The sequence below is a fragment of the Phyllosticta citriasiana genome (assembly GCF_038021145.1).
Source record: "Phyllosticta citriasiana strain CBS 120426 chromosome Unknown IWZ02scaffold_8, whole genome shotgun sequence".
NCBI classification, from domain to species: Eukaryota; Fungi; Ascomycota; class Dothideomycetes; order Botryosphaeriales; family Phyllostictaceae; genus Phyllosticta; species Phyllosticta citriasiana.
This window is the reverse complement of record NW_027117285.1, coordinates 1,357,523-1,382,759: the sequence shown is the minus strand read 5'-3', so window position 1 is coordinate 1,382,759 and position 25,237 is coordinate 1,357,523. Positions and strand designations below refer to the sequence as shown.

Genomic DNA, 25,237 nt, shown 5'->3' with positions numbered 1-25,237 from the left:
CCCCCCCCCCCCAGCTGATATAGGCCGTACTGCACGTCTCCCGACGCCCGTAGCGACACTCCCTCGCTCTTCTCCTCTCTTCCCGCCCACTCGCCCGCCCGTCCGCTCGCTCTCTCACTCTCTCGCTCGACCGCCGCCCAGGCTCGGTTGCTGCTCCAAACCTCCCGCCGTCTGCACCCAGCCCGCTTCGGACCTCTGAAACCCGTCCGCCAAACCCCTGCAACCCGTCCGACGCTGTCGCCTGCGCAACCTCACCTCGTGTCTGTCCTGGCGCGCCCACCTTCGCTTTTTTCCGTCTGTCCGTCCTTGGGAGAGATAATGGGGAGTCGGAGCTAGTTTCCCTGTGACGTCCTACCCTGTCGCTGAACCGCAACCCATTCCTAGCGGAGCATTCTCCATCCTACAGGCATTGATTGATCCCGCCGCCATGGCTACCGAGATTGGCAGCTCCTCTGCCCCGACCGTCATTGGAAGAGAGAGGAGCATATCTGATGCCGGAGCCGCTCACAACCTCGCCCAGGACCCTCGCGTGCCCGAAGCCGTTCACCTCCCTCGTTCCGCCAGCTATACCTACTTTCCTCCCGTAAAAGATTTGGACTACGAAGAGCAACCCGTCGTGGAGCTCAAAGGCAAGATTTCAGAGGCGGAATTGCGATCTTCGAGAGATGAGGACTCGCCCTACTCTTCGTCCGGAGGCTCCACGCCGGAAAACGAACCAAGCAACCTGCCCACGTCGCCTCCTTCGAAACCTGAACCACCGGTCCAGCAGCCTTCGAGAATCAGGCTTTCTAGACTCTTGTCCACGACGTCGAGAGAACCTCGAGCAGCGCCCGTGTCACAGGGCGAGCGTGAGCAACACAAGGAGGACAAGACCAGGGAACCCGAAAGGGGTAGAGATTCGGGGTCGGAGAAGGTATCACAGCCTCACCAAGTGGAACAACACGAAAATACAAAATCCAAACGACCATCTGCTCACGCCAAGCGCAAGTCCTGGGTTCCGTCGCGATCAAACGAGCCGTCACCAAGTAATACCAAGGCCGAAGACACAGAAGGCAGCCCTAGGCCTTCTCCAGAACGTCGTCGCAGCATCATCACCTCTTCCCGAAGAAAATCAATTCTACGCAAGGACTCGGAAACTTCCCCAGAGGATCGCTCGCCTCCCAAGCCGGCCCGTCGAAAGTCTGCCGTTGGAAAAGAAGCTGAAGTCCCCATAACAGAGGAAGATCGCCCCAGCAACCGCACGTCAAGGCGGCTGTCCATTCTGCGCAAGACGTCAGACCAACCTAATCCCGAGGAAGAGCGCTTAAAAACGGCGAAGAAGGGTAATGTTCTGACCAAAAAGCCTAAAAAGGGCCCGGATACGCCACTTCCGCCGTTAAAGACGGTCCAGGACGAAGGCGTCCCGCCCATGCCCCAAGTGCCCGCGGCGAGCAAATCCTCTAGTCGACCGAATCCTACGAGCCCTTCCAAATCCGTGCCTAGCTCTCCCCAACTGGGACAGTCGTTTTCCACTGACAGGCTCCCGTCCCTTCTCCGATCACCTCCCTCGTCCGAATCCATTCCGCCTGTTCCTCGACACAAAATCTCTTCAGACAAGCTCAAGACCTTTTCGTTAGACACGCCGAAAAAGAAAGACGAGCTATGGGGTCAATTCCGGACCCTCGATGGTGACTTTCAAAAGTCGGTGCCCTTTCTACTCGCCCTAAGCTTTCCCTGTGCTAATTGAAGACAGGTTTTCGTCAAAATCAATTGCGCTCAAGGCCAACGTGGTTAGACAATGCCTTTTCCCCTTTCTCCGCACCTATGCGAACCATCCTTCCAACCTCCGCCTTCGTCCCGAAGACTTGGACCGGCGCACTAATATATTGAATAAATGGTGGACCGGGCTCCTGGAAATGATCAATGGCAAGAACAACCAGTCGATATCGGGTTCTGACAGGCCCCATATCCTGGAGGCCATCATTGGCATCATGGAAAGACCAGAGTGGAGGTCGCACCCATCTCCCTTCTGCCGTCTCGCAGACAGACAGGCTGGGCTAGATCCGGCTCGGTCTCGTTCTTCCTCGTCTGTGGCATCCTCCGGTGATTCCGACTTCCTCATGGAATCCGTGCATCACAACGTCCGCAACACGTTCATACAAAACCTGACGGCGCAGATGGCATTTGCCGTCGATAAAATGTCTCTACGCAACGCGCCAGCAACTCTGGTGACCTTTAGCGGCAAGACCTGCGCCTACGCTTTCTTTTTCGTCCCTGGCATGGCCGACATACTCGTTCGTTTGTGGTCTCCCTCATTGGACGCCATGCGCCGCGTCATGTTTGAATGCAAAGTGTCGGACAGATCGAAACTTGACCAGGTTTCCAACCGCATTCTTCCACCCTTTCCACCCAACCTTCATGGCCTCGGGCTTACTAATTTGCACAAAACCTTCCGTGGCCTGCGCAAGCCAGCTCCCTTTCCACTGGGGACCTCTTCGCTCCCTTGGTATGGCTCGTGGGTGAAGAGGTGGTCCGGAACGGAGAGTGACCTATTTTATGTCTTTTCAAAATACTTCCATATCCTTGTTACCGACTTTCTTCCCCCAGACACGACCGCTGCCGAAAGGCTTTGCGCTCCGGGATTGATTATGGTTCACGCTCAGATCTTGACGAACCTGGACGAAACGCTGCACCGACATGCGGCAATGTCCGGGCAAAAAGACGAAGAAATGCACGTCGCTTCCTCCATCACATTTGACGACGTTTTGGCGGATGGACCGGATGCTGCCGCGTCCGCTTTGCCTATTCCGCCAGCCAACGCCGTCAGACTAATGGCCGAGAACCGATTAATTATGCTTCTCCGCGACTTCCTGTCGGTCGGGAGCTCCCATCTAGCCACGGCACCCCATGTATTTGCAGAGGCTTTTAGCAGTCTCCTTCAGGCGTCGGCGCGTCGGGTTTCCATGTTCGATCACAACGCGTCTTATACCCTTTGCGATTTCCTCGAAGAGGCGCTCAATATTCTTCTCCGCTATGAGCGCACTCGTCCCGAGGACAAATCAGTTTTGGATTGGACTTTTTGGATTTCAGTGTACAAACGCATGGCTCAGAGCCACAACACTACCACCGAGATTCGCCTTCTCTCGTTCCTGTACAGCCTGTGGGCCACGATTGTTGAGGATCAGGACCGCAAGCTGCAGCTCTGCCAAGAATTTCTCCTGCAGCCTGACTTTTTCGAAAGCAGATTCAACCATTGGTGTCCCATGTTGAGGGCGTACTACATGCGTCTTCTTTGCTGGCGCATTGCCAGGTTTGACGGTGGGGAGCCTACAGAGGCCGAAATGTAAGTGATTTTGCTCAAGTTGGCCGACAAGGAAACTAACATCCAGCCAGGAAAATCTTCAGCATGCTCGAAGAAAGGCTGCAATCCGTTTGGTCCCACTACCTCTTTCTTACGGAGAATGCCCAGTCAAGGAACGAGACGCTCCCTTCGACGACGCCATGCAACCCGGCACCGGGTCGACGACTTCTTATAATCCGCCATGATGCACCATTGTCTCCTGCAAATGGGCCCTTCCTCTCTTTTGATGGTATCGTCTCCAACATGCCTCGCAATCAAGCAAGCAATGCCCTGGAAGCCCAGATAAACGAGACGACGCTGCGGCCAACCTCTTCCTTGTCTGCGGCTTCAGACTCTTCCGACGTCGAAGTTGAAGAAACGGGCAAGAAACCACGTTGGGGTTTATTGCGCTCGCTTCTCCGTGTGCCAGGACAGGGCCGTTCGAAATCTCGCAGCCCTGACCCTTCTTCGCGCAAAAAGGAGGACGCAAAAGCAGACTCGGATCCCAACTCTCCGCCATCTGGAAAGAAGAACAACACTCCGAACGTGCCGCCTCATCGCAGTTACTGTTTCCGATTCTCCCTCGAGTGGGTCAACGACAAGCGTTTTGCCTCGCCAGGACCGATGCGGCTCTTTCCTCCTCGCCTGCCTCCAGCAGCGCACAACTTTCTTCTCTCGCAGCGCACCGAGGAGGAGGCACTCGCCCAGAAGACGATTCCGAGCGTGAAGCCAGAAGGAGAAGCGATCACGTCAAGCAAGTATGCGGGTCGTGCGCTCGGCGAGTGGGCCATTGTGGTTGGAGAATGCCAAAGCTTCTTCCAACGCAGGAAAGATGAAGGGGTACCAAACAACAAGCTTGTCGAGACTCCCACACTAGGAGTCGAGGTGTTCCGCAGACCAGGCTGAGCTTCGCTCCACCCGAGTCTCTGGCAGAGTTTCCAGAAACCGAAAAGTTCACATGCTCTAGTTCTTCCGCTTTTTCGAACGCAGCCTAAGACGACTCATGTCTACAATGTGGATGAACATCACTTGACAGCAGGATTGTTAAGGATTCGGGGTCATTGAGGTCTGTTGTGCGGCTGTGGATGCCATTTCTCTGCGCTGGATGCCAAGGTGGATCTGTCTTTAGCGATTCATGTGAGTTTCGCGGCATCATCAGCTGAATCTTTACATCCAGCTGTCCCGTTCGTTTCCTTTTGCTCAGATTTGCTTACCGGTGCATTCGGGAGCACGTAATTCGCATTGCATGGGCGGCTCCGTTTTGATTTTGCTCGTCTTTCCTTGCTAGTGCATCGCATCAAGTACACTGCATTTTTATCCAAGTTTACTGGGGACAGATCAGGAGTTGTTGTATACAAGGCTGGGAACTGTTTCATATCTTTGCGTCCTTTGCCTCTATCTGGCTGTTGTCAGTAAAACCATTCTCCGACCCACTCTTGTCAATAGAGAGAAAGCGCTGCTCCAATCAGCGGCACCAGAATCAAAACTTAAACTTGGCTCCATCCGACGACGGGTTTTGCGGTCGACAAGGTTGACTGATGACGTGCGCAAGCTGCTTCGTGTTTTGAGTGTGGATCAACACCGGGGTATTGGAAACTTTGATTTTGGATTCCCCGGAAACTGCACTTCTGGCATACCCATGGCCCGGGCCGAGACTAGGGCAAATGCCTGGATTGTCATGGACCGACCATCTCAGCTCGACATCGACGCAGGCTCTCACCGGATCATGTTCTTTGTCAGCCCTCCTCTATTCAAGGATTTGAGACAAGGTCAACGCGAAAGTTTCAGAGCAAGGCGTCGACGCTTCATCAGCCGGGCGTTTAGTTGAAGAAGGATACGAGCAAACAAGACTGCGAGCTTTTGAGCATAAATAGCTGCCATGAATGAAACCGGGGCTTTATATAGCAAGAAAAAGAGCAAGGTTCGCGTTTCGCTGTCCACGAGACTTGGTTGAAATGATGAGGACGCACTGAAATGGCGAGAGATCATCCTTCGCGTAGTTTAGTAGCGTTCGATGCGGCTGACAATGCCGAGTTCGAATGTTCGCGTGCGGTGGTGGGAGGTCGGGCACGAATGGGAGAAGAGCCGGATCTCCTTGGAACTATGTGGTCCGCGCGCTGCCGCTGGCTAGCGAGTCGTCATAGCCAGCCAGCCAAGCATCTAGAGCGCCACAACGTTCAACGTCAAGCTCTGCTCGTATTTCTGTCATGCCAAACCTCACATCGAGCTCAGTTCAAGCTCTTCTATTTTCGAGAATCGCGAAGCCGGCCGCTACCGGTGTCAAGCACCAACTTTCTGCCATTACGCTCGCCTTCGGCCGACTGTTCGCATCTCATACGCCTTCATGTCTTATCGAGGTGGCTGCGCTGACTGTTTTGCAATTCAACTACGCGTCTGGTCTCTACCATGCATACAACCCGTCAGCACGGCAGGAGTGGCAGAGAATAGATCAATCGAGAAAGGAGAGCAGGACTGCAAAGGGATGCCACACGAGCAAGTTGTCAGGCCCAGTCGCCCGTGCTGTCAACACCAACCCGTCATCACCTCAGCCCGCACTGGACCAAAGAAACCGGCACTGTGCGTGAAGCGTTCCTGGGTCAGCTGCCTGTGCCATGTTCAGGAACCAAACAACCCAGCCTGCCATCACTGCAATTTGGGTGCGAAGCGTCCGGTTCGGGGCCTTAGCGGCCAAGGAGTGCGCCGGTCCGCGTTAGCACCCAGAGACGGTAGACCCGTCTGCTCAGTCACTCTCGCGTGCGGCGAACAGCATTCGGAGGGTTTTCGACTGCCTGCCTGCCTGCCCTGCCTGCTCTGCATTCTGCCGCTTTGAATCGCTGCCTTCTACTGCTTGCCACACTCCAACGACGGTGATGACATACTGCAGATGACTCGAACCAAGGAAGCCGCTGCAGGTCATTCATTGAGGGTCAGCCCTGCCGAAGCTGATCCACGCGTCTAAGAATATGCAGACATGCGCAGGCTGTTCTACTGTCGAAACTTAGCAATATGGTTCGAAGTAATGAGCGTCTCGGCAACACATCACTGACCCAGATTTAGAATGTCCTTCCCAAGAGCCGTGAGAACGAGTCGTCCATTCCTGCCATCCAGACACGGAGCAAACTATGCTGAAGAGTATGGTGTCTCACGGAGATACGTTGACCGCTGCTGGGACGTCGATGGAGCAAAGAAAAGTATAGTGCGGACTCGTACGTTGGATGCAAGCTTGCAGCATCAAGACGAAGCCGAGACCAAGAGACCAGCGGGCTTGGAGTAAGAGCCCAATGCTGACGCCAAGGACAGGAGGGTTGCGAGAGAGAGCAAAACCGCTGACCTTTCGGAGGCAGCATTCTCAGTCTCCGCGATTGGTCGAGGCACAGGTGTTCGGCATCATGACTGAGTGTTTAGGGCAAAGCACGGAAACGAGCTCCATGCAAATCTGAATCCCATGTTGGTAATCACCGAGCGCATGGGTTGGATCTCGCCCGGCCCGTCAGTGCCTTCGGCGGCGGACGGCTGTGGCGCCGCCGCACTGTTGCTACTGCTGCGGTTTTCCCCTTCCCATGTCACATCGTGCGGCGGATCACGGGCACGCCGGTCGTCTCGAACCAGGCTAGCATCTCACATCTGGGCCAAGAAGGACCCGTCTTCACCGAGACTAACAACCTTTTTTTTTTTTTTTTTGGCGTCTGTGGAGGTGGTGTGCAACTGGAGAACGGACAGTCTTACAGCTCGTGCGTGCGCACGTCGACTATAAAGCGTCTCACCACCGCCATGATGGACGTAAAAGTCTTTGTCGGATCTAGCAGTATCTTTTCTTTTCGTTCTACTTCTTCGTCGAGTCTGCGCACATACCCTCTTGTCTGTTCTGTTGTCTCCTTGTTCTGCTTTTTGGTGCGCAGCTGTCGATTCAGCAGCCATAATGCGTCTCTCTCAGAATTCCCTATTTCTTCTCCTGGCCACTGGCACCGTCCAAGCCCTTTCTCTCAACGAAGTCACCTCCAATGTCAAACGAGGGACCGACGCGGCTGTCTCGAACGTCAAAGAAGCCGTCCACAAACTCTTCGCGAGGCAAGCTTCGGCCAAGGAGAATACCTGTCCCAAGATCTGGTCCCAGGTGGCATCGGACCTTCGAGATGCTTTTGTCTCTGGTGGGCAGTGTAACGACGATGCGCGTGCTGCCATCCGGTTGGTCTTCCACGACTGCATATCTGGCGCCGGCTGTGACGGTTCCATTATTCTGGCTGGAGAGTACCAGCGGTTAGAGAACAGTGGGCTGGAAGACATTGCAGTCAAGGTTGGGAACTGGGCAAAGCAATACAACGTCGGCACGGCAGACATGATTGCCTTTGCCGCAGGTACGCCGCCAACCCCTTCTACCAAATAATCTCGAACGACACCACTAACAGTATCCTCCCTCCAGCATCCGGCATATCAGCCTGCCCAGGTGGCCCCGAAATCAACGCCCTCGTCGGCCGCAAAGACAGCTACACCGCAGCGCCCGAAGGCGAAATCCCATCGCCCAAATCGAGCGTGACCGAGCTGCTCTCGCAATTTGCAGCCAAGGGCTTCAGCGCGACGGACATGACGGCGCTGGTGGGCGCGCACACGGCGGCCAAGCAGCGCTTCGTAGAGCCGCAAAAGGCCGGCAGCCCGCTCGACTCGACGCCGGGCTCGTGGGACACCAAGTTCTACAGCCAGACACTCGACGGCTCGGCGCCCGTCTCGCTCGATTCCGACGTCAATATCAGCCGCGATGATCGCACCAGCGGTGCGTTTCAGCGCTTTCAGAGTGTCGCGACGTGGTCGGCGGCGTTTGTGCCTGCGTATGTGTTGCTTATACCCTTTTTTCCCCCTTTGTCTTATCCACCCTTGATCGCATCAGGGCGGTCGATCAGGACACTGACTGGTTTTACTGCAGTATGAATCGTATGACGACGATTGGCAACGGCGGCCAGAGCCTCGTCGACTGCTCCTCCATCATCAAGTCTGCCACGCGCGGCGTCAACATCAAGGCCGCGCCGCTGGCAGACCGCGTGCGCAACTCCGTTCGAGAATAAGGGGCAAATCCGATTTTGAGATCACAGGGTGTCGGAAGTGCTTCATTCGTATCATATTGACTGTTTTGGTGGACTCCTGCCTCTTTTTTGGGCTGATGATGTTTGCGGCAGAGGAGGAGCAGCATTTTTTCTTCATCCCGTCTTTTTTTTTTTTTTTTTTTTTTTTTTTTACCAGCATTTTCCTCTCGTTGCATCGTTTGAGGAAACATTTTGAGCGAGGAAGAGCAGATATTCATTCGCTAGAAGCGCGTGAGCGGTTGGCGTTTGGGAAAAAGGAAACAACTGAACCATAGAAATCTAGCAGTTGCGAAGTTCAAGACACGGGATTTGAACCACCTGCATCTTTCTTTACGCCCATACAAAAAAGACACGCCATCACGCCTACATTCCGTTGCCACTTAGTCGCAGCAGTCACCAAACCCCTCCTTGTCCAGCCACTCAAAGCACCGCTCCCCACGACCGGCCCAACAGATGATAATGCGTCAGCAACCACCCACCGTCACTTTTTCCTCCCGTCAGCTCCGCAGACGAAACCTTATACCCCTTCTCTATCTATCTACACACTGCAACCAGCGCGCTTCGGCCGACACCGCCCTTTTTCCCCCTTTTGCCTCACAATCCCATCATTCCCACACACCCGCGGTCGCTTCGTGATGGATGACGTCAGCCCACGGAGACACCCGGACCTCTCTCACCCCTCACACTCTCCCAAGAGTAGGTAGCAGCGCACCAAAGCAATTTCGCGCGTCAGAGGCCCCCGGCAGCATGGATGAAGCGCCGATGCTGGGGCGCATCTGGACTAGATTGGACTGGACTGGGCTGTTGATGAGGGAGGCATAGCACACCACAAGGCGTCTGTCTGTCTGTCTTCCTTCGCTTGCAGGTGGGTAGCTAGGTAGCCGCTTTGAGAAAGCCAACAAATGAGTATAATATCCAACAGATCAGTGTGCCTTCGAAAGAACAGGGGGATACGAAGATGTCGGGTCATTGATGTGGTGGAGCTGTGGTGGGTGGAGTGAATCTCAAAAGTAGTGTTGTGTTCTCCTGGTGCTTTCCACGCCAATCAGGCCGATAGTGCGTGTCTCGGTTTTATTCTCTTTCGCATTTTCTTTCCTCACTTTTTCGCTCCCCCGTAAAGCTCTTCTAGAGAGAGAGAAAGTGTGTGCATTAGGTCGATAAAATCAGATGCAGGTCCGGCCATGCGGCAAGTGTTTCGCGCCCACGGAAGGGCAGGGCAGACACGCACGGTACCGAGACAAACGAGAGCCGCTTACAGCACGCTTATTTACCTTACCCTGCGCCCCCAATATCACCCTTCAATCCTCCTCCATCGCACCTCCCTTTCTTGATTTCGAGGAATGCAGAATCTTGCAATTTGTGACACCGCTCCACCAGCATCGGCTGTCCCTCAGCGTACTACCGACCGAACCAAAACCGTGACGTTGCGAACGTGGCTGAGGCTTATGTGTGTACGTCTGGACGTCCGTCTGGTGTTGACAGGATGGATGGATGAGGCAGACGGCACGCACGCACGCACGCACGCCATGGGCTCACGCAAGACGGACGGACCGACGGACCGACGGACGGCTGCGTAGTGTAACAGGGCGGCGGCGGCGGCGGAGCTACACACATTGGTGACGCAGTTTCCACGTGCCGGCAGATGGGTTCGAGGGAGGGAGCGGATCTGAGCGCTTCAGTCTGTGGAACGTAGGTACTTAGGTGCGCCTAGCTGGGGAAAGGCAGGGCAGGGCAGGTTTCTGGAGCGTGAGACACGGCGCGTTTGGTACTGGCAGAAGGGGTTGGGTGGAGTGGTATAGCGTCTGGACACCCCAGGTGGTGAAGGAGCAAGCACCTAGTCGAATGTGGTTATTTTGTGGATGTAAGTTGTGATTTTAGTGGTACCATGCTGCAACACTAAAAAGATCATGCGTGTTGATGTAAAACCCCACGATCGACTGAAACGCCAGGAGCTCAGAAACCTGCTCATCTCATCCTTGCAAAGCTTTTGATTCCTCGCGCTTTCCGATTTGGTTTCTTTGCTTTCGTGAAGACATGATGTTCAGAACGGATTTTGTAATTGCCACCCCGCAGAAGCAAGCCATCATGCTGTCATCGCAGAGACTTTTACCACTTCCATTTGACCCAGTAAATGCTTTTGATAGCAAGTCATTCTTTCCCGGTGGCTGGAGTCCGGCGGTTGGTCAGCCTCAGACATCTGGATTCAATATCATTGGACCCCACTCCTGTTTCTTTACAAGGAAGCATCGGGTCTTATCCAAGCTGTTTTGTCAATTTCCCCGTGCAAGTTGCAAGCAAATTCTGTCTCAATTTCTAGCTCAATATAGGAGCGAGGGAGTAGGCGAAGAGGGAGCAGCGTCCAAATAATCCGATTATTGAATCAGCATAACTCGTATGTGCGTCGATGGAAGAGGGCGCTGTACTGTCCCGTCTGAGGTCTTGGAGTGTTCCACATGGTCGAATATCAGGACGCCGTCTTTGTCTTTTTCGTCTTTTTGCTGGGTGAAGGCTTGGCTCGTCCTGCCCCTGTAGAGGACGATTCCGCCGGTGCTTTCTTGCGCTTCTTCGCGGGGCCCGCCGTCGATCCAGTTTCTGCTCGTTGCTTGGTTAGCTTGGCTGGTTGCGGTTGCTGCTGCGGCTGCTTCTGCTGCTTCGGAGCCTTGGCCTTGGAGTTGGCTGCGGTCGCCGGCGCTGTGGCCTTGGTCTTTTTCGTACCCTTTGTTTGTGTCTTGGAGGTTTGACTCCGCCATTCGCAGATGCGCCTGTCTCTGGACTTGAGACATTGAGTGCATGTCGGCCGTTGCTCGTCGCATTTGATTCGTTTCTCGCGGCAAGTCAGACAACCGGTTTTGGATCGCGGATGCTTTGGCTTTGAGCCTTCTCCGCTGGACGTTGACTGGCCGTTGAATCCTCCGTATGGTTGTCCATCGAACAACGGAAAGTTGCCGTATGCGTCAGCACTGGCTACGTTGGCAAGCGTGTCGAGGCCTGGGTCTTTCTGGAATGCAAGTGCGCTACCGTTGGCCTGCGAGATCGTTTCTTCGCCCTTCTTTTTTCTTCCTCGGCTTTTCTGAGGAGGCTCTGACGGTTGTTGTGGTTGTTTTTGGGGAAACCCGTATGAAATCGAGTGAGCAGCTGCCATGGCCTCGTCATTTGGCCGAGCAAGAGGCGAATCACTGAAGTGTTGTGAGCCTCATAGACCTTCTTCTTCTTCTTCTTGAAGATATGCAAGGAATTTCAAGCCCAAATTTAGTACAAGCGAGGCAGTAGTAGTCAACGTACTTGGCTTTCATAGCCTCCTTTTGCAGTTTCCTCTGCTTGTCCAACTGGTCCGCATAGTCATGGACTGGAAGATGATGATAGAAGACGTCGACGCAAAGATTTTTGACCGAAAAGAGGAGCCTGATCCCCCCCTTGCAATCATAAGAGGCTCTCTCCAAGGTCGTGTTCGGTTCTCAATCTTTGTTCAGCACCCATCTTGAAAAGAATCACGTGTTTTCAAAACAAACATACCGGCGTTCTCTTCAGCACCTGATTTCTTTCCTCTGGGTCTATTTACATTTTGGATCGAGTCTCGACAGACGTAGCTGAAGCGGAGCCCGTCATTGTTGCTCGTATCTTTTGTTCTTCTGACGGACCATCTGAAGCCGTCGGCGTACTGGACTGCTCCGACGACGGCTTTCGCCACTACCCTTTGGTAGTTTGCCTTTTCCTTTTGATCGTAAAAGTTGCTCAAAGCAGCCGCAATTGAGTAGCCAGGACACGGATCTGAGTCAATTGGGCCGCCGTCTGCAGCTCGCGGGGTAGTGGGTGTCTCGTCCTGGCTCACGCTCGGTCTCTCGGCGGCCTTGACTTTTGGATATTCCAGACTTGCACTGGACGAAAGCTGGAAGCGGCACACGACCTCTTCGGGAATGAGGCCTGTAGCGGTCCGTTGTATCTGGTATTGTACGGCCGACACGACGTCGTCCAGGTCGTTGCACTGATACGCCATCTGCGGCTTGCCAGAGGAGGTCCACTCCTTGGCAGCCGCATCTGCGACGCCATTTGGTTCTATTAATTGCATGGCGGTCATGGTGTTTTCTGGTTCAATGCAGCATGTTCGCAGAGTCGAGGTGATGAGCGGCTGGTCTTGGCAAGCGACGGGCGGGAAGAAAGGGCTCCCTCTCCAGCCGCAACCTGTGGCTGGGCACTCCAAGATGTGGCGCACCTCGCTTCTCGGGAAGGGAAGGGGCAGCAGTCCGGCAGCGTGTCCTCTAACTACCTACTCACATACATACCTACTGCGCCGACTTCTACAACATCCGCATATCCCAAAACGCCCTCACGACCGCTTTCTGAAGATACCCCCGACTTTCCCTTCCTTTTCGACCGCTTCCCATAATGGTGCGTAGACGATTTCTCTCCAGCGCCTCGCAGCCCGCGCAACCCGCAATCTGGGGATGATCAACTCCAACAAAAGCTCCCACCCTCGCAACGAACCCCAGCTTCACGCTGTCCATTCAACCGCTGTGCTCCTCTTCTCACCAGTCTCCTCAATCTTTTGCGCCGCCATTGCTCTACTTGAGGCTTTCCCAAACAACAATGACAATCTAACCGCCTCAACAACAGTCCTCGCCGCGCCCCACCTCTCCCGTCAACTCGCCGCCCTCGACGGGCTCGACGACCGCGCGCCCCTCATCCCCCAAGCCCCCTGGTGGTCCCGCGACCGCCATCAGGCGCAAGGCCGCTGCCGACCGCGCTGACAAGGCTGCCAATGCCCGTCCTAGCAGCACGCGCGCCGCTGGCGCCGGCGGCAGCAGCTCGACTATGCTGAGTACGTTTCCCTCTTTCAACGCGGAGTCCCGCTGTCCCCGATTCTTTGGCATTTGGTTGTATTCTGCGAACGGGGCAGGAGGTTACGAGGGGAGGGCATAAAAGCATGGCGAGAATGTGCTGTGGCAAAGAGGCGTAGCATTCGAAGGGCGTAAAAGAAATACCATCACACAAGGAACCAGACCGCAGACGCCATTTAACGGACTCTGAAGAACATCGCTAACCGTACATCTGCTTTCCAGGGTTGTACACGGACGAGTCGCCCGGCCTCAAAGTCGACCCTGTCGTCGTCATGGTGCTGAGCGTAGGCTTCATCATCTCGGTCGTTCTGTTGCACGGTACGGGAAAAAATCCCCTCCAATCTTTCATACCTCCCTGAATTCGACGTACTGACTGCACGGGGGGAAAACAGTCATTGCCAAGGTCACCCGGAAATTCTCTTCGTAGATGCCCCATCATCTTCCTCGAGAGATATACAAGAATGCAGATAATACCCGGAGATGAGACGGAGAAGAAGTGGGGAAGAAAAGTTGGCGCTGAGTCGCCCCCGCTCAAACGGTAGTTGGATGCATGGATGGGACTGGAATGCTGCAACTGCTGTTGCCACTTCTACTTCCAACAGACAGACACGCGGCCCAAAAGAAAGCGAAGCGGTCCTCTTCCACCGCGCGGATTGGAGCTCTGTGTGTAAATCAAACTTTTTAATCGGAGGGAAACATGGGGTTATGGGAAATCAATTATTACAAAGCTCAGAAATGCTGTCCCATCCGTGCTCTCGCCTTGCATGACACGACCCAACCTAGGCATAAAAAAGGATGCGAGTCGGTCGGTCAATCCTGATCCTGACACTGCTTCCATATTGTGCTGCCATTGCTCGTCTTCTAGGGTGATGTTGGTGTCAAAAAGCTGTCATTCACCATTGCCGACCCTAGCCCATGTAAAAGTTGATGAATCAACCATCGAGGTCATCCTGACCTACGTTTTGCAAGAACTTCAAGACCGGATCTCGACCACGTGCTCTCCGTCTGCGTCAACCAACTCTACCGATTGACGGCGGTGAAGCCGCCGCTGAAGCCGGCAGGTGGCTGGCTACCCTCCTGCGAGTGGCCCGCCTCGCCCATCTCCGTATCCTGCATGCTGCGCCGCTCGCCATTCGCGTCCGAGCCCGAGCCCATCTTGTCGCCTGTCCCGCTGCCGCCGTAGGAACGGCCGTATTCCGCGCTGGCCGTGGAGCCGTTCTCGACGGATCGCCGCTCCTCCACGAACTGCGGCTGCGGCAGAGGGCCGCCATGCGAGGCCGCCGAGAGCGGGCGCAGAGGCTGTCCCGTGGTGCTGCCAAAGGGCGTGGATGGCGTGGCCGCGCCGTTCATGGGTGTGGGCATTGACGGGTGACCCGGTCCGAACGAGGAGAACATGCCGCTTTGGCTGCCGCCATGACGAGGCTCTGGCGTCGATGCGGCCGACATAGTTTGCACATTGTGCAGGTGTGAGTGCGAGTTATTGGGGTTGTGGGGAGAGTGATGCGAGGGGGCGTTGCTTCCGTGTTGCGAGTCGAGATTGGGTGTCTTTTGACGGTGGCCGCGTTTGCTTCGGGTGGGCTTTTCTTGAGGCTGTCATGTCATGGCATTAGTTGTCCCTAGTTGTTATTCAGGGAGAGGAATTCGCTAACCGTTGGGGGAGGACTCGTGCTACGGTCAGACTCATCTACATTAGGCGCCATTCTTTCGGCAAGCCGCTCCAGAAGAAAGGCGCGTTCCAGCCGCAGCTTCATGATTGATCGGTCAACACGGAGTTTACGCAGTCGTGCCGCATCGTTGTTGGCCTCGATTTCGTTCAGGCGACGTTTCAGTTCAATACATTTACGGTAGTATGCCGCTTCGACTGACGGTGGGAGAGGTGTGGTATTTTCTACTAATGTATCAGCAAGAGTTCAGTAGAAGCTTCTTGTGCGAACGAGTGTGAAGCAGCGCATTGGTTCGACATATGGGACTAGTCGGATAGGGCCATTCTAGTTGCTCATGCGAAGGGAAATGGGCGCGATCATAGCCGAAATCCAGAATATTCAAGTGAGTCCACAACTGTGTTGTGTAGCCTGGGAATCAACCGAGACAGATGGATGTAAGGTTGAGCGGTGGTTTCCTTCCCAGCCGCAACCCTCTGGTTGTGGAAGCATTCTTTGTGGCAGCCCGCGATGGTCGCTAATCATTTATTGTCCCGTCTAGAATCTTGATCCTCAGAGTTTGTCCTCTTTGCCTATGCACCGTACTTGAAAGAGCCAGCAGTGACCGGATGTTTGCGCGCGCGCTCGGCTGTCCGGTATCCGCATGGAACGTATCACAAAGTTCGCCATAGGAGAGTTACGGGGTTATTGTGGACGGTCGATGCGCTTTCGGAGGAAACAGCATTCGCAAAGTGCGCGTCGGGATTGGCGCAAGCGGCTGGCGTTGTAATGCTGATTCTCGAGTTTGCCGAGCGGTCCTCGGCTTCCTTTTCCTTCTTGTGGCGGTTCGAACAGTGGACTCGGTCTCCAGATGTCCAGGGCGCATTCGATGAAGAGTGGGCCAAGCAAGACCCGAGGGGAAGACGATGCGCGAAAGGATGACGCGTGAAGTGCAAGAGAATAGGGAAGACACACCTGTAGGCGGCATTGTGGAGGCGGTGGTATGGAGTTGATAGGTCAAGAGGCGCTCGCGAGGATGAGGAGAGGGATGGTCGTGTCGAGGGGGAGAGGAAATAGCGCAGGAGGCGGAGGGCGAGGAGTTGATGTGGAGGAAGTCTGGGGTCGTTGGCTCCAACCGAAGCTCGAGGGGACGGAGCTGCCAGTGTAGGTGGCCTGTGCATAGGGCTGAAGCTAGAGCCCCCAACCACCATGATCTACTTCTTCACTTCCGTCCCTGGTATCTTGGACAATTCAATTCAATCATGGGCACGCTGATAATTGCAGGGTCTTCTCATTCCAATGACGAGTACTTCCTCCTCAGTCAAAGCAGTCTTTCCGTTCGACATCAATGTCTATGAAGCCTGCCAGAAATCCTTTACTTCCCATTCTATTTCCACAGCGTCATTCTTGGTAGTTGTTAAATTGATTGTGCACTTGCTTATATTCCCCACTACAAACCAAGCATTTTGCCATCTACAATATTGAATCCCGAGGCTTAACATTCAAGGTCCGCGGTTCTACACTGCTGTCTTTTTCATCCCTTGTGCTCACGGATCTAATCCTTTCGAAGCTCTCAAGACTTCTTTTACCTCCAATTTGCTCCGCAGTCTTCGAATGTGATCAATTACATCATGATGAAAGCATGTCATACTTGCAGAGATGGGACTACAATTCCGAACTCGAGAAGGGACTCACAGGGCTTTGCTTTCTGGACGTGAATCGGAGCATTCTCCGTCTACATAGCAGCCTAGCAGGCCTGAAAAGCTGCCCAATTCAGTCAATAGATCCAGCAGTCTATTACGAAGTGTCAAGGCCAATTGGGACATCGAGAGGCATCATGGCGCAACTTGGTCACTCGCGTGCAGCAATCCCACCATTCACGCTCCCACGTTGTGCCCCCCACCTTTCGTCACCATGACATCTGAAAAACGAACGTGGACGAAAAAAGCACAAAAAGGCGCTTGCTCTCACATGTCATTGGCCCTACCGGGCAGGACCGGATAGGCTTTCTCCGTATCAATAGTGGCACTCGCAGCACAGCCATCGATTCGACGATTATTCAGCGACGCGGATGGCCTGGGCTCGCTTGTTCCTGAGCAATGTTGGGATGAGGCGGGCCGCGGATCCCGGTTTTCCAGCTGCGGACGCCGCAAAAGCTCGCAACCCAACGGGCGGGACGGGAAGAGTGGCGAGTGGTTGGGAAACTAACTGTGGAGAGTGGCTGGAGAAAGATCTGTACAAAGATGGTCGGCTTGTGTCAAGTAGACGCGTTTGTCTGGTAGGTGGAGGTGGATCGTCACGTTTCTCGAGAGCGCACAGTGACGTAGTTTCCCGGAATCCGCAATTGAGCAAAAGGAAAAAGAAGGCCCAAAGTCTAGCAGCCAATCCGAATGCTTGAGCACAACGTGGCTAGGTTTGACGCCGACAGAGGGGGAGGGGAGGGGAGGGGTAGGTGGGATAGGCTATGCGCGGATTGGTTAAGCCGTTGCCAGATCGAGTAATGCTTTAGAAGACTTCGAGTTTCCGGGAGACAAGGGGCCGCGGCGGACCGATGTGGATCATAGCACGGCCATGTCATGGCTGTTGGAGGTTTTGATCCATTTGTGCAGGTGACGTGTCTGGGGCGTGCCAAGTGCTCTTTGGTCTGCTGGTCTTGCTTTTCTTTGTCCAGACGAGTTGATTGTGTCTAGATCTGGCCAAAGGTCGATCACGGCACCTTGGTGGATTGATCATCTGTACATACAAGGAATATCTGGATGAAAAACAAAGACGTGCATGGTTCCACGCTCTGACCATGGAAAAAGTACAGAATGCTGCATTTTGCGCCGTTTCTTTGTCGCAAGTATTTGTGGCATCGGGGTCTCACGTAATATGATTTGTCCGTCCTGGGGAAGGGCTTTGGTTCGAGGTCGGCATGAGGCTCTCGGCGGGGTCTTGGAGGTTTGGAACAGAGCCCAGAACATAAAGCAGACAGGTGGCAGCAATCCGGGGCGCGTTGCACAAGCGGTTGGCGATGGTTGGTGTGGGCGCAGTGCAGCGCAGCAGAGCGTGTGTTGGTAAAGGAAACAACCATATCATGACCAGGGGACAAGACGGGACCCATGCCGTTGAACGGCACGGGATGGCGTTGACGGGCCGATGCTGCGGCTGCATGAAGATACGAGTTTGTCTGGGATAGGAATGAAGGGGAAATGGAACTGTTCTGTTAACGGCGTGGGACTGCTTTGGATTTGGTGGAGATGAGGTTGCTCTGGACTGCGGTGTTGTGCCTAGGTAAAGTTTATCTGCGCCGACGCCATTCGGCTCCTTCAGCGGCACTATGGCAGGCAATGGCTGTGCATCAATCTGGCACCGCGGAACGACTCATTGACAAAGCGCGCTGCCCTGCGAGAGGACAAAAGAAACATGAAGAGTGAAAGCAATGACGGTGGGGATAGGGTTTGCGGCGCACCGTGGGGCCTTGGATGAAACAAAGGTTGATGGCCTCGACCAGAGTGGAGACAGCACCGAAGCAGAGCAGTCGGGAGTGACAGGTGTCAGCCGGAGTGCGCATGTATGTAAGAGCAAAGATGAGTCGGTAAAGGTAGAGAAGAGATAGAGAGGGAAAAAGAAAAATTGAAAAAAATTGAAAAAAAAATAAAAAATAAAAAATTGGCTACCCAAAAGCAGAGTGCCAGACGCGCGGGCAGAGAGGTTGAGGTGAACAGACATATGCCTGTAGGATGTAACGAATCACTGACCAAAGGGGCACACACTACTCCGCGCCATCAATCTCCGTTTGTGATAGCCACTAGACCACCCAGCTTCGTCTTCGTCTTCGCCGTCTTCGCCGTCGTCGTCGTCGTCGTCGTCGTCGTCTTCTCGTCTCGTCTTGTCTGGTCTGCCGCCCCCATCCTGCAGCTCGTCAGGTCCTCCAGCCCGTCCCCACCCCCCTCACGCCTCACTCGCCGTCGACGACTCGAGCGCGCGCCGGCCTTCGCTCTCTGTCTCCGAACTGCTCAACCAACTCCCCCTCGTTCACCACCACCACCACCACCACCACCACAACCTCTGCCATCCTCTCTCTCTCTTTCTCTCTCTCTTTCTCTCTCCCTCGTGTCCGGCTAAGCCCCGACCAGCGCGCAGTGCAGACGTCCCGTACGTTTCGAGTTTCAACCACAGATCACTCGGCGTTGCACGCGTCTCTGCCGTCAGTTGTACATCTCCCTGCCCTGTCCTGCTAAGCCAGGCAGCCGCAGTCGCGTGCGGAGGCCAAGCTTCCTGTGTCTGTGTCTGTTGCTGATGCTCAATTTCTTCTCGACCTCGCAGCATTCGACTCGTGGTGCTGCAGCCCTAGCCTCCTACCTTTGCGACGCCCGCGCTGCCGGTGCATCCACTCGTCGACCCCTCGCTACAGCCGCCGCGCCAACCTACCACCCACCTCACCTACTTGCCTACCTGCCGACCTACCTACCCACATTACCTACCTGACCTCACTACCTACTCTCCTGCCCACCTCCGATCGGCGCTCGCCCGTACCACCACTGCCATACTCCTCCGCTCTCCTCGACCCTCACCATGGTCGTCGCTACCATCAAGTACGTCTGCTGCTGCTTCATTCCTCCGTCAACGGTGCGCTGACCAGGGCCTGCCTAGGTGCGTCGTTGTCGGCGACGGTGCCGTCGGCAAGACTTGCCTGCTGATATCCTACACTACCAACAAATTCCCCTCGGAATATGTCCCTACAGTCTTCGACAACTATGCCGTTACCGTCATGTGAGTCACCTCTCCTAAGCACCCGTCGCGTCTCGGAACGTCATATCGCAGCTCCTCCTTTCAGCTTGCCATCCACCTCCGCCCCAGCTGCTCCACTCGGTCGACCCCTCCCCACCACCTTGCATGCTAACCAAATTGTCTCAGGATTGGTGATGAGCCCTACACTTTGGGTCTCTTCGATACTGCCGGCCAGGAAGATTACGATCGCCTTCGGCCCCTCTCCTACCCCCAGACCGACGTCTTCCTCGTCTGCTTCTCCGTCACATCCCCCGCCTCATTCGAAAACGTCCGCGAGAAGTGGTTCCCCGAAGTCCACCACCACTGTCCCGGAGTGCCGTGTCTGATTGTGGGAACTCAAGTCGATCTGAGGGATGACGCGAGCGTCCGTGAGAAGCTGGCAAAGCAGAAGATGCAACCCGTTAGGCGCGAGGATGGCGAGCGCATGGCCAAGGAGCTCGGTGCGGTCAAGTACGTCGAGTGTTCGGCGCTCACGCAGTACAAGCTGAAGGATGTCTTTGATGAGGTTTGCATCTCTCCCACACTCCGCCATAGATATGGCGCTAACCCGCTTGCGTCCTGCAGGCAATCGTCGCAGCTCTAGAGCCACCCCAGACTAAGAAGCCGAACAAAAGCCGGCATTGCGTCGTCTTGTAGTCTCGACGGGCTCACCGGTAGCTATTCACAGTCAAAGGCGCGAGCAATGCCATAGCTCCATTCTTCCCAGTTTCCTCAATGCTTTCAGGTCGGGCGTGGTTGGTTTCCCGGATACCTTGTTGTGGAGACCCGGCGCTTTGGGTAGCGGAATCAGTTTTTCCCTCAACTTTTGGCAGCTTTCGATTCGAGTTGGAAGATCATTAAACATTGGAGAGAGTGTGAAATTGGCTTATGGAAACAACACATCATGATGCAGCTGGCAAGACGCGCAGCTGCAGTCGACTGGTGCTGGGAGCTCAGAGCTTGCAGAGGCCGCGAGAGATGAGGATGGGCCGGCGGGAGCATGGACACAAGGCATTCGAGGGTCTGTTCAACGGCTTCCAAGGCTGGCGAATATGGAAGGTTTCGCCTCGAGAAGATGGCATGGAGGAATTCTCGCGCAAGGGATGAGTATGATCTCTTTAATTTTCTAAATCTCTCAGCTCTGAGCTCTCAGTTATCCATTCTACTTTTTTTGCAAGAAATTTTTTATTTTCCACCAATTCTCTGTGATTGATCGAAGCCATAGGATGTGCCGGCTCCGCGGTTTAGGTGGAAGGCGTGCGCGCTCAGGATGCGCCGTGGGGATTTCCTAATTACAGCCAAAAGGCGCAGCAAAATTCGACACGCCGTGGGCATCCTCAAGCGGAATAGCCCATAGTTGACGGTAACCACGTCGTTCTGTTTACCTTGAGCTCAAGCATTCTGTCCAAACAAATCTTGACGCTAACAATTGCACACCCGCTATTGAGGGATCTTGTGGCATTGAGCATTTGGTAAGAAACCCTCAACCTTTCACCGCTCTCAACTATTATCAACTGACTGGTACCACTTCTTGCTCAGGTATTTCTGTCAAGAATCCGCCAACATGCCGGTGGTCAGCTGCACCAGTCCTCAAAAGCGTCATCCGACGTCGCCAAAGAAGTCGTCGATTGGCAGCGGCCGGGACGAAGAATCCAAGCTGTTCCAGTCCCTTGACCAGGCTCAGCGGTCGCAATCATACCGTTCCCGCTACGACAATTCCTCCTACCGCGAGCAATACGACCGTGAGAATTGCCTCCGGAGCCAATCTCAGCCCCCCTCGCTTGGCAACCATCATCACGAAGGACGCGAATCCGACAACGCTACGCACGCCACGAATGCCGTCTCTGATACACCGCAAACAACTATCACGTCGTTTATGGCCCAGATAGATGAGCGCGCTCAAGTCAAGAAATCAAGGCGTTCCAGTCTTGGCCCCGCAGCCCTAAAGCTTGTTCCGGAGGAAGACGAGGAGGCCGTCCCGACTGATCGTGCGTTCATCGAGTCGCGCAGGGAGAAGCAGATTTTGGAAATGATGGCCAACTCGAACACGACTCCACCCCGTTCTCGCCAGCTCAGCGTAGAGTACGATGACGACACTCCTCCCTACGCGGCTCGCGTTCATCAGAAGAAGCGCAGCCCCAAAAAGGGACTTCGAGTTGCAATGCCCAGCCACATTAGGATGCGATCCAAGAAGTTCAACTTGCGCTTCAGATCACAGTCTACATCTGAAGCCGAACCGCCTGGAAATAAGGCCCTTGATGATCGACGATCAAAGACGTTGAATCCGCTGCCTGGCACCGAAGGCGACATGCCATCCATGCCACAGGCGCCCTCCTCCAGCGCGACCCAGCATACCAGATTCTCTGACCGAAGCAAGAGCAGCAAGGCCAGCTTTTTCCAGCAAAATCAAGGCCCGTCGACCCTCAGCCTTGACAGCTCGAGCACTCCTCCGCCGCTGCCTGCCAAAGACACTCCCCCTCATCTCAAGAAGATGAATGCTGAACTTGCAGCCAGAAGGATGCCAGGCTTTGAAAGTCCCGGAGAGCATGGCATGTCTGAGACCGAGACGGGTGGTGTCAACGCTGACAAGAAAGACCCGGCTGAGCACGAGGCAGCCGAAGACATACAGATACGGTCTGGCCCTGCAGGGCTTGCCCATGTAGTAGGCAGGGCTCCCAGCATTTACTCGATGCGTGCCAGCATCGCTGGCCACCAGGAGCTGTTGGCTCGTGATGCAAAGGCTACGCCCAAGGGCCATGGACAGCAGCAGACGATTCTGCGTGTCAAGACATCAAGCGGAGAAGTCTTTGACTACTCGCCTTCGGTGTACTCTGTCCAGTCTCAGACTCCTGGAACTTGTGAGGTATGTTTGCCGTGTTTTCTTTGTCCTGGTCGGCCCGGGCGGTGCTGTGAGGTTCAGGTCCGGGTGGGCAGCTGCTCGCTTGCTCCGCTGCGACTGCCCCAACATCAGACCTTGTGACGTCAACTGTCCAGTTTGGCCTCGACTTCACGCAGATTCCCGTCGCGTTGGGACGTCGCAGCGACGCGTGGCTTTTACTGTTGCCCTCCTTGATTCCATTCACCTCTCCCCCAACACGCGACCTTGTCAGGTGCCCTACATACCAACCACATGGCTTACCTTTCTTCAGTCTGATAACTTCATTCGCTTTCCCAAGCACACTGTTACGCTTGCTCCCATCGACGAGCCTCCAGATCGCCATCGTAGCGATCAAAACACTCCCGTCAAAGCCAAGCTCGCGCGCAAGCATCCATTTACTCTCCAAGGTCTGTCGCCGTCCCCCCCAAACAAGTTGTCGCCTGAGCCAGCGCGGGAGGCAGAAGGTGAATGTCTATTGGACTGCGCTACTAGGGTCAATCTTGGTTCGACACGTTGGCCGCATCGAACGTCCTCGCTCAAAGGGCCGGAATGTTCCCCACCACGCCTTTTTTCTTCATGCGCTCTACCGTCGATCTCCATGTCTGGCTATACTGAGCACCCTCTAACCTCTCATTCGCAAACAGGAACGCGTACGGCACCCCACATTATGGAGAATTCGCACGAGGACTCTTCCCACGACAGCAGCCGCGAGCAGAACGAGGACATCAAAACGCCCGTTACCGAGACGCCTTGCTCCAGCGGTGACATCAACACTCCCAAACAGGTCCCTGAGAATGCGCAGTCCAACCGCCCACCTCCGCCTTCCTTTGGTCTCACGCCTTTCCTCAGTCAGTTCCAGCGCGACCCGAACGCGTCTCCGATGAATTTTCAAGTCCAAAGCGCCGTGCCATCTCCTCTCAATAGCCGTTCCAATGCGCAGAACATGCCTTCTCAGAACATGCCTCCGCAGAACATGCCTCCTCAGAACGTGCCTCCGCCGTTCATTACGCCGAGAATGCCTACGAACCTGGACCCGTTCTGGGAAATGCTTACTGGTTTCGATGTTATCAACTTTCACGTCAATCAAGCCCATAGCGAGACCCGGGCGGCTACCGCGCAATCCCAGGAGGAAATTTTTGCCTACGTTGGCGATCAGGTCGATAACATCAAAAGTTTGATGGAAGAGCAGTGTGCGAACCATGACCGCAAAATGGACGCCGTTGAGCGCAATGTGAACTTCTCGGCAGATGAGCTAGAGAAGGTCAAGAAGGCCATCGACACGTTCAACGTCAATCTGGACGAGCAGGTCATGAAGCCGATGAAGATGCTTGCGGACAAGAACAACGAGGTGTGCAGCAGGCTGGAGAAGCTCGATGAGACAATGCAGCGGCTTGAGAGAAAGTTGGATGACATGGTCAAGACAATATCTTCTCCACCAGCCTCTCAGGGCGGCGTCATTCCCAACTCTTGCTTACCTTCGCTGGCTCGCCCTCATGATGGACCACCGGTGGGATATTCTCGTTGGCACGGCTATGAGAATCTTCGCCAGACGGCGCCGGGCAGCCAGATGCCATACACTCAGGTCGGTCAGAGTTACTACAACGGAGGCGATTCTGTCCAGCAGCCTGGCAACCAGAATGAACAGTACAATGCAGGCCAAGGCCACGGCTACGGCCATGCCTACAGCAACAGCGACAGAAGCAGGAGCGGCGCCAGCACCGGTAATCGGTAGGTCTTGGTCTTTCAATCTATCTTGACTTGCATGACTAACTAGAGGTTTGCAGCAGCCAGTAGTATTGGCAGTAATCCGTGACGACGGCATCAAAGTACGGTGATGAAAATGCGCGCTGCTTCGGAGATGACTGCCGGTCACTCTGCCTCGAGGTCAGAGGCCGTTATTCATGACCATCAGATCAAAGAGGTTGCCGGTACCCCTCGACTTTGAGCTTCTGCACTTGATTGTCACGTTGCTTCTCCAATCTGCAGCTCGACAGAGGTACATGGGGCTTGCAGTTATTCCTGCATCGGCTCCTCATTGTGTTGGTCTCGGCCATTTGCCCTTTCCCCCTTTGTTTTTGGTTTTAGTTTCAAAGTTCTCTAGATTCGCAAGCCCGAGGGCCTTGACGCGAGTCTTCGGTTGCGTTTCATTTTCCTCTGGTTGAATGAGGAAGCCGTTGAAGGAGCATCCAGCGGCCCGGCCATGGCGCAGGGCTTCCTCAGGCCTGGGTGGTGGAGTTGGAACTCGGAGGATCCTGGATACTCAATGGAGTGCCGTCATGCCTCGGCTTTGATTCATCAAGTGGTTCAGTGCGCTTTTCCTTTTCTGCCCCCAAAAAGACGCATAATCAGGTACCTGGTCGTGCTTGCCTCGCTTGTACAGTATTAGATAGCAGTTGCGCGCTGCATGCAGGTAGATGAAATATGACCAGTCAAACAAAAAAGTTGCGGGGAAAAAAAAAAAAAAAAAAAACACCAAGCAGAGCACGTGGTGGAGATTGCGACAGGTGTTAAAACGGACAAAGATTTGGCAAGGCCGCGCATCGGTCGCATCAGTCGCCGTGCGCGAGGAGAGAGGTGGCGGACGGTGAAGACAGGCACAGGAGGGAAACTTTCATGCGGAGCAGTCGGAAGAGCCAGGGTTTTCCGGCGCGCCGTTGGACAAAGATGAGAGCAGCGAGAGGAAGACGGGCAAGAATGGGCTGGATTCGATCCATGTCTGTGAGCTGTCTTACGGCCGG

At 54.7% G+C, this 25,237-nt stretch overlaps 9 protein-coding genes across 9 annotated transcripts; 6 read left to right on the top strand and 3 right to left on the bottom strand.

Moving 5' to 3' along the window:
* Positions 1-16: 16 nt before the first annotated feature.
* Positions 17-4,339, top strand: IWZ02DRAFT_299578 (uncharacterized protein). Its single transcript, XM_066763909.1, has 3 exons — positions 17-1,680; positions 1,733-3,322; positions 3,373-4,339. Exons 1-3 carry the CDS (start codon positions 428-430, stop codon positions 4,223-4,225), a joined length of 3,696 nt encoding a protein of 1,231 aa, XP_066621871.1. The 5' UTR covers positions 17-427; the 3' UTR covers positions 4,226-4,339.
* Positions 4,340-7,238: 2,899 nt separating this feature from the next.
* On the top strand, positions 7,239-8,376 carry IWZ02DRAFT_434169 (heme peroxidase; the record flags this gene model as incomplete). Its single annotated transcript, XM_066766343.1, has 3 exons — positions 7,239-7,674; positions 7,740-8,142; positions 8,202-8,376. The coding sequence occupies 3 exons, from the start codon at positions 7,239-7,241 to the stop codon at positions 8,374-8,376; spliced, it is 1,014 nt and encodes a 337-aa protein (XP_066621870.1).
* A 2,434-nt stretch (positions 8,377-10,810) lies between these two features.
* On the bottom strand, positions 10,811-11,698 carry IWZ02DRAFT_299553 (uncharacterized protein). Its single transcript, XM_066763908.1, has one exon. The coding sequence runs from the start codon at positions 11,534-11,536 to the stop codon at positions 10,859-10,861; it is 678 nt and encodes a 225-aa protein (XP_066621869.1). The 5' UTR covers positions 11,537-11,698; the 3' UTR covers positions 10,811-10,858.
* On the bottom strand, positions 11,677-12,512 carry IWZ02DRAFT_454772 (uncharacterized protein). The gene has a single exon (XM_066767745.1). It carries the CDS (start codon positions 12,467-12,469, stop codon positions 11,861-11,863), a length of 609 nt encoding a protein of 202 aa, XP_066621868.1. The 5' UTR covers positions 12,470-12,512; the 3' UTR covers positions 11,677-11,860.
* A 149-nt stretch (positions 12,513-12,661) lies between these two features.
* On the top strand, positions 12,662-13,966 carry IWZ02DRAFT_454767 (Sec61beta family-domain-containing protein). Its single transcript, XM_066767744.1, has 4 exons — positions 12,662-12,780; positions 13,006-13,210; positions 13,452-13,547; positions 13,622-13,966. Exons 1-4 carry the CDS (start codon positions 12,778-12,780, stop codon positions 13,654-13,656), a joined length of 339 nt encoding a protein of 112 aa, XP_066621867.1. The 5' UTR covers positions 12,662-12,777; the 3' UTR covers positions 13,657-13,966.
* Positions 13,967-15,985, bottom strand: IWZ02DRAFT_454765 (uncharacterized protein). Its single transcript, XM_066767743.1, has 3 exons — positions 15,845-15,985; positions 14,879-15,117; positions 13,967-14,819 (listed from the first exon to the last, which is right to left on the bottom strand). Exons 1-3 carry the CDS (start codon positions 15,855-15,857, stop codon positions 14,250-14,252), a joined length of 822 nt encoding a protein of 273 aa, XP_066621866.1. The 5' UTR covers positions 15,858-15,985; the 3' UTR covers positions 13,967-14,249.
* Positions 15,986-19,201: 3,216 nt separating this feature from the next.
* On the top strand, positions 19,202-20,394 carry IWZ02DRAFT_299354 (cell division control protein 42). Its single transcript, XM_066763905.1, has 4 exons — positions 19,202-19,446; positions 19,505-19,624; positions 19,769-20,147; positions 20,207-20,394. Exons 1-4 carry the CDS (start codon positions 19,427-19,429, stop codon positions 20,276-20,278), a joined length of 591 nt encoding a protein of 196 aa, XP_066621865.1. The 5' UTR covers positions 19,202-19,426; the 3' UTR covers positions 20,279-20,394.
* Positions 20,395-20,923: 529 nt separating this feature from the next.
* IWZ02DRAFT_299396 (uncharacterized protein) lies at positions 20,924-24,496 on the top strand. The gene is made up of 4 exons (XM_066763907.1): positions 20,924-21,093; positions 21,161-22,484; positions 22,771-24,227; positions 24,287-24,496. The coding sequence occupies exons 2-4, from the start codon at positions 21,186-21,188 to the stop codon at positions 24,291-24,293; spliced, it is 2,763 nt and encodes a 920-aa protein (XP_066621864.1). The 5' UTR covers positions 20,924-21,093; positions 21,161-21,185; the 3' UTR covers positions 24,294-24,496.
* On the top strand, positions 24,317-24,787 carry IWZ02DRAFT_299388 (uncharacterized protein). Its single transcript, XM_066763906.1, has one exon. It carries the CDS (start codon positions 24,401-24,403, stop codon positions 24,659-24,661), a length of 261 nt encoding a protein of 86 aa, XP_066621863.1. The 5' UTR covers positions 24,317-24,400; the 3' UTR covers positions 24,662-24,787.
* Positions 24,788-25,237: the final 450 nt, after the last annotated feature.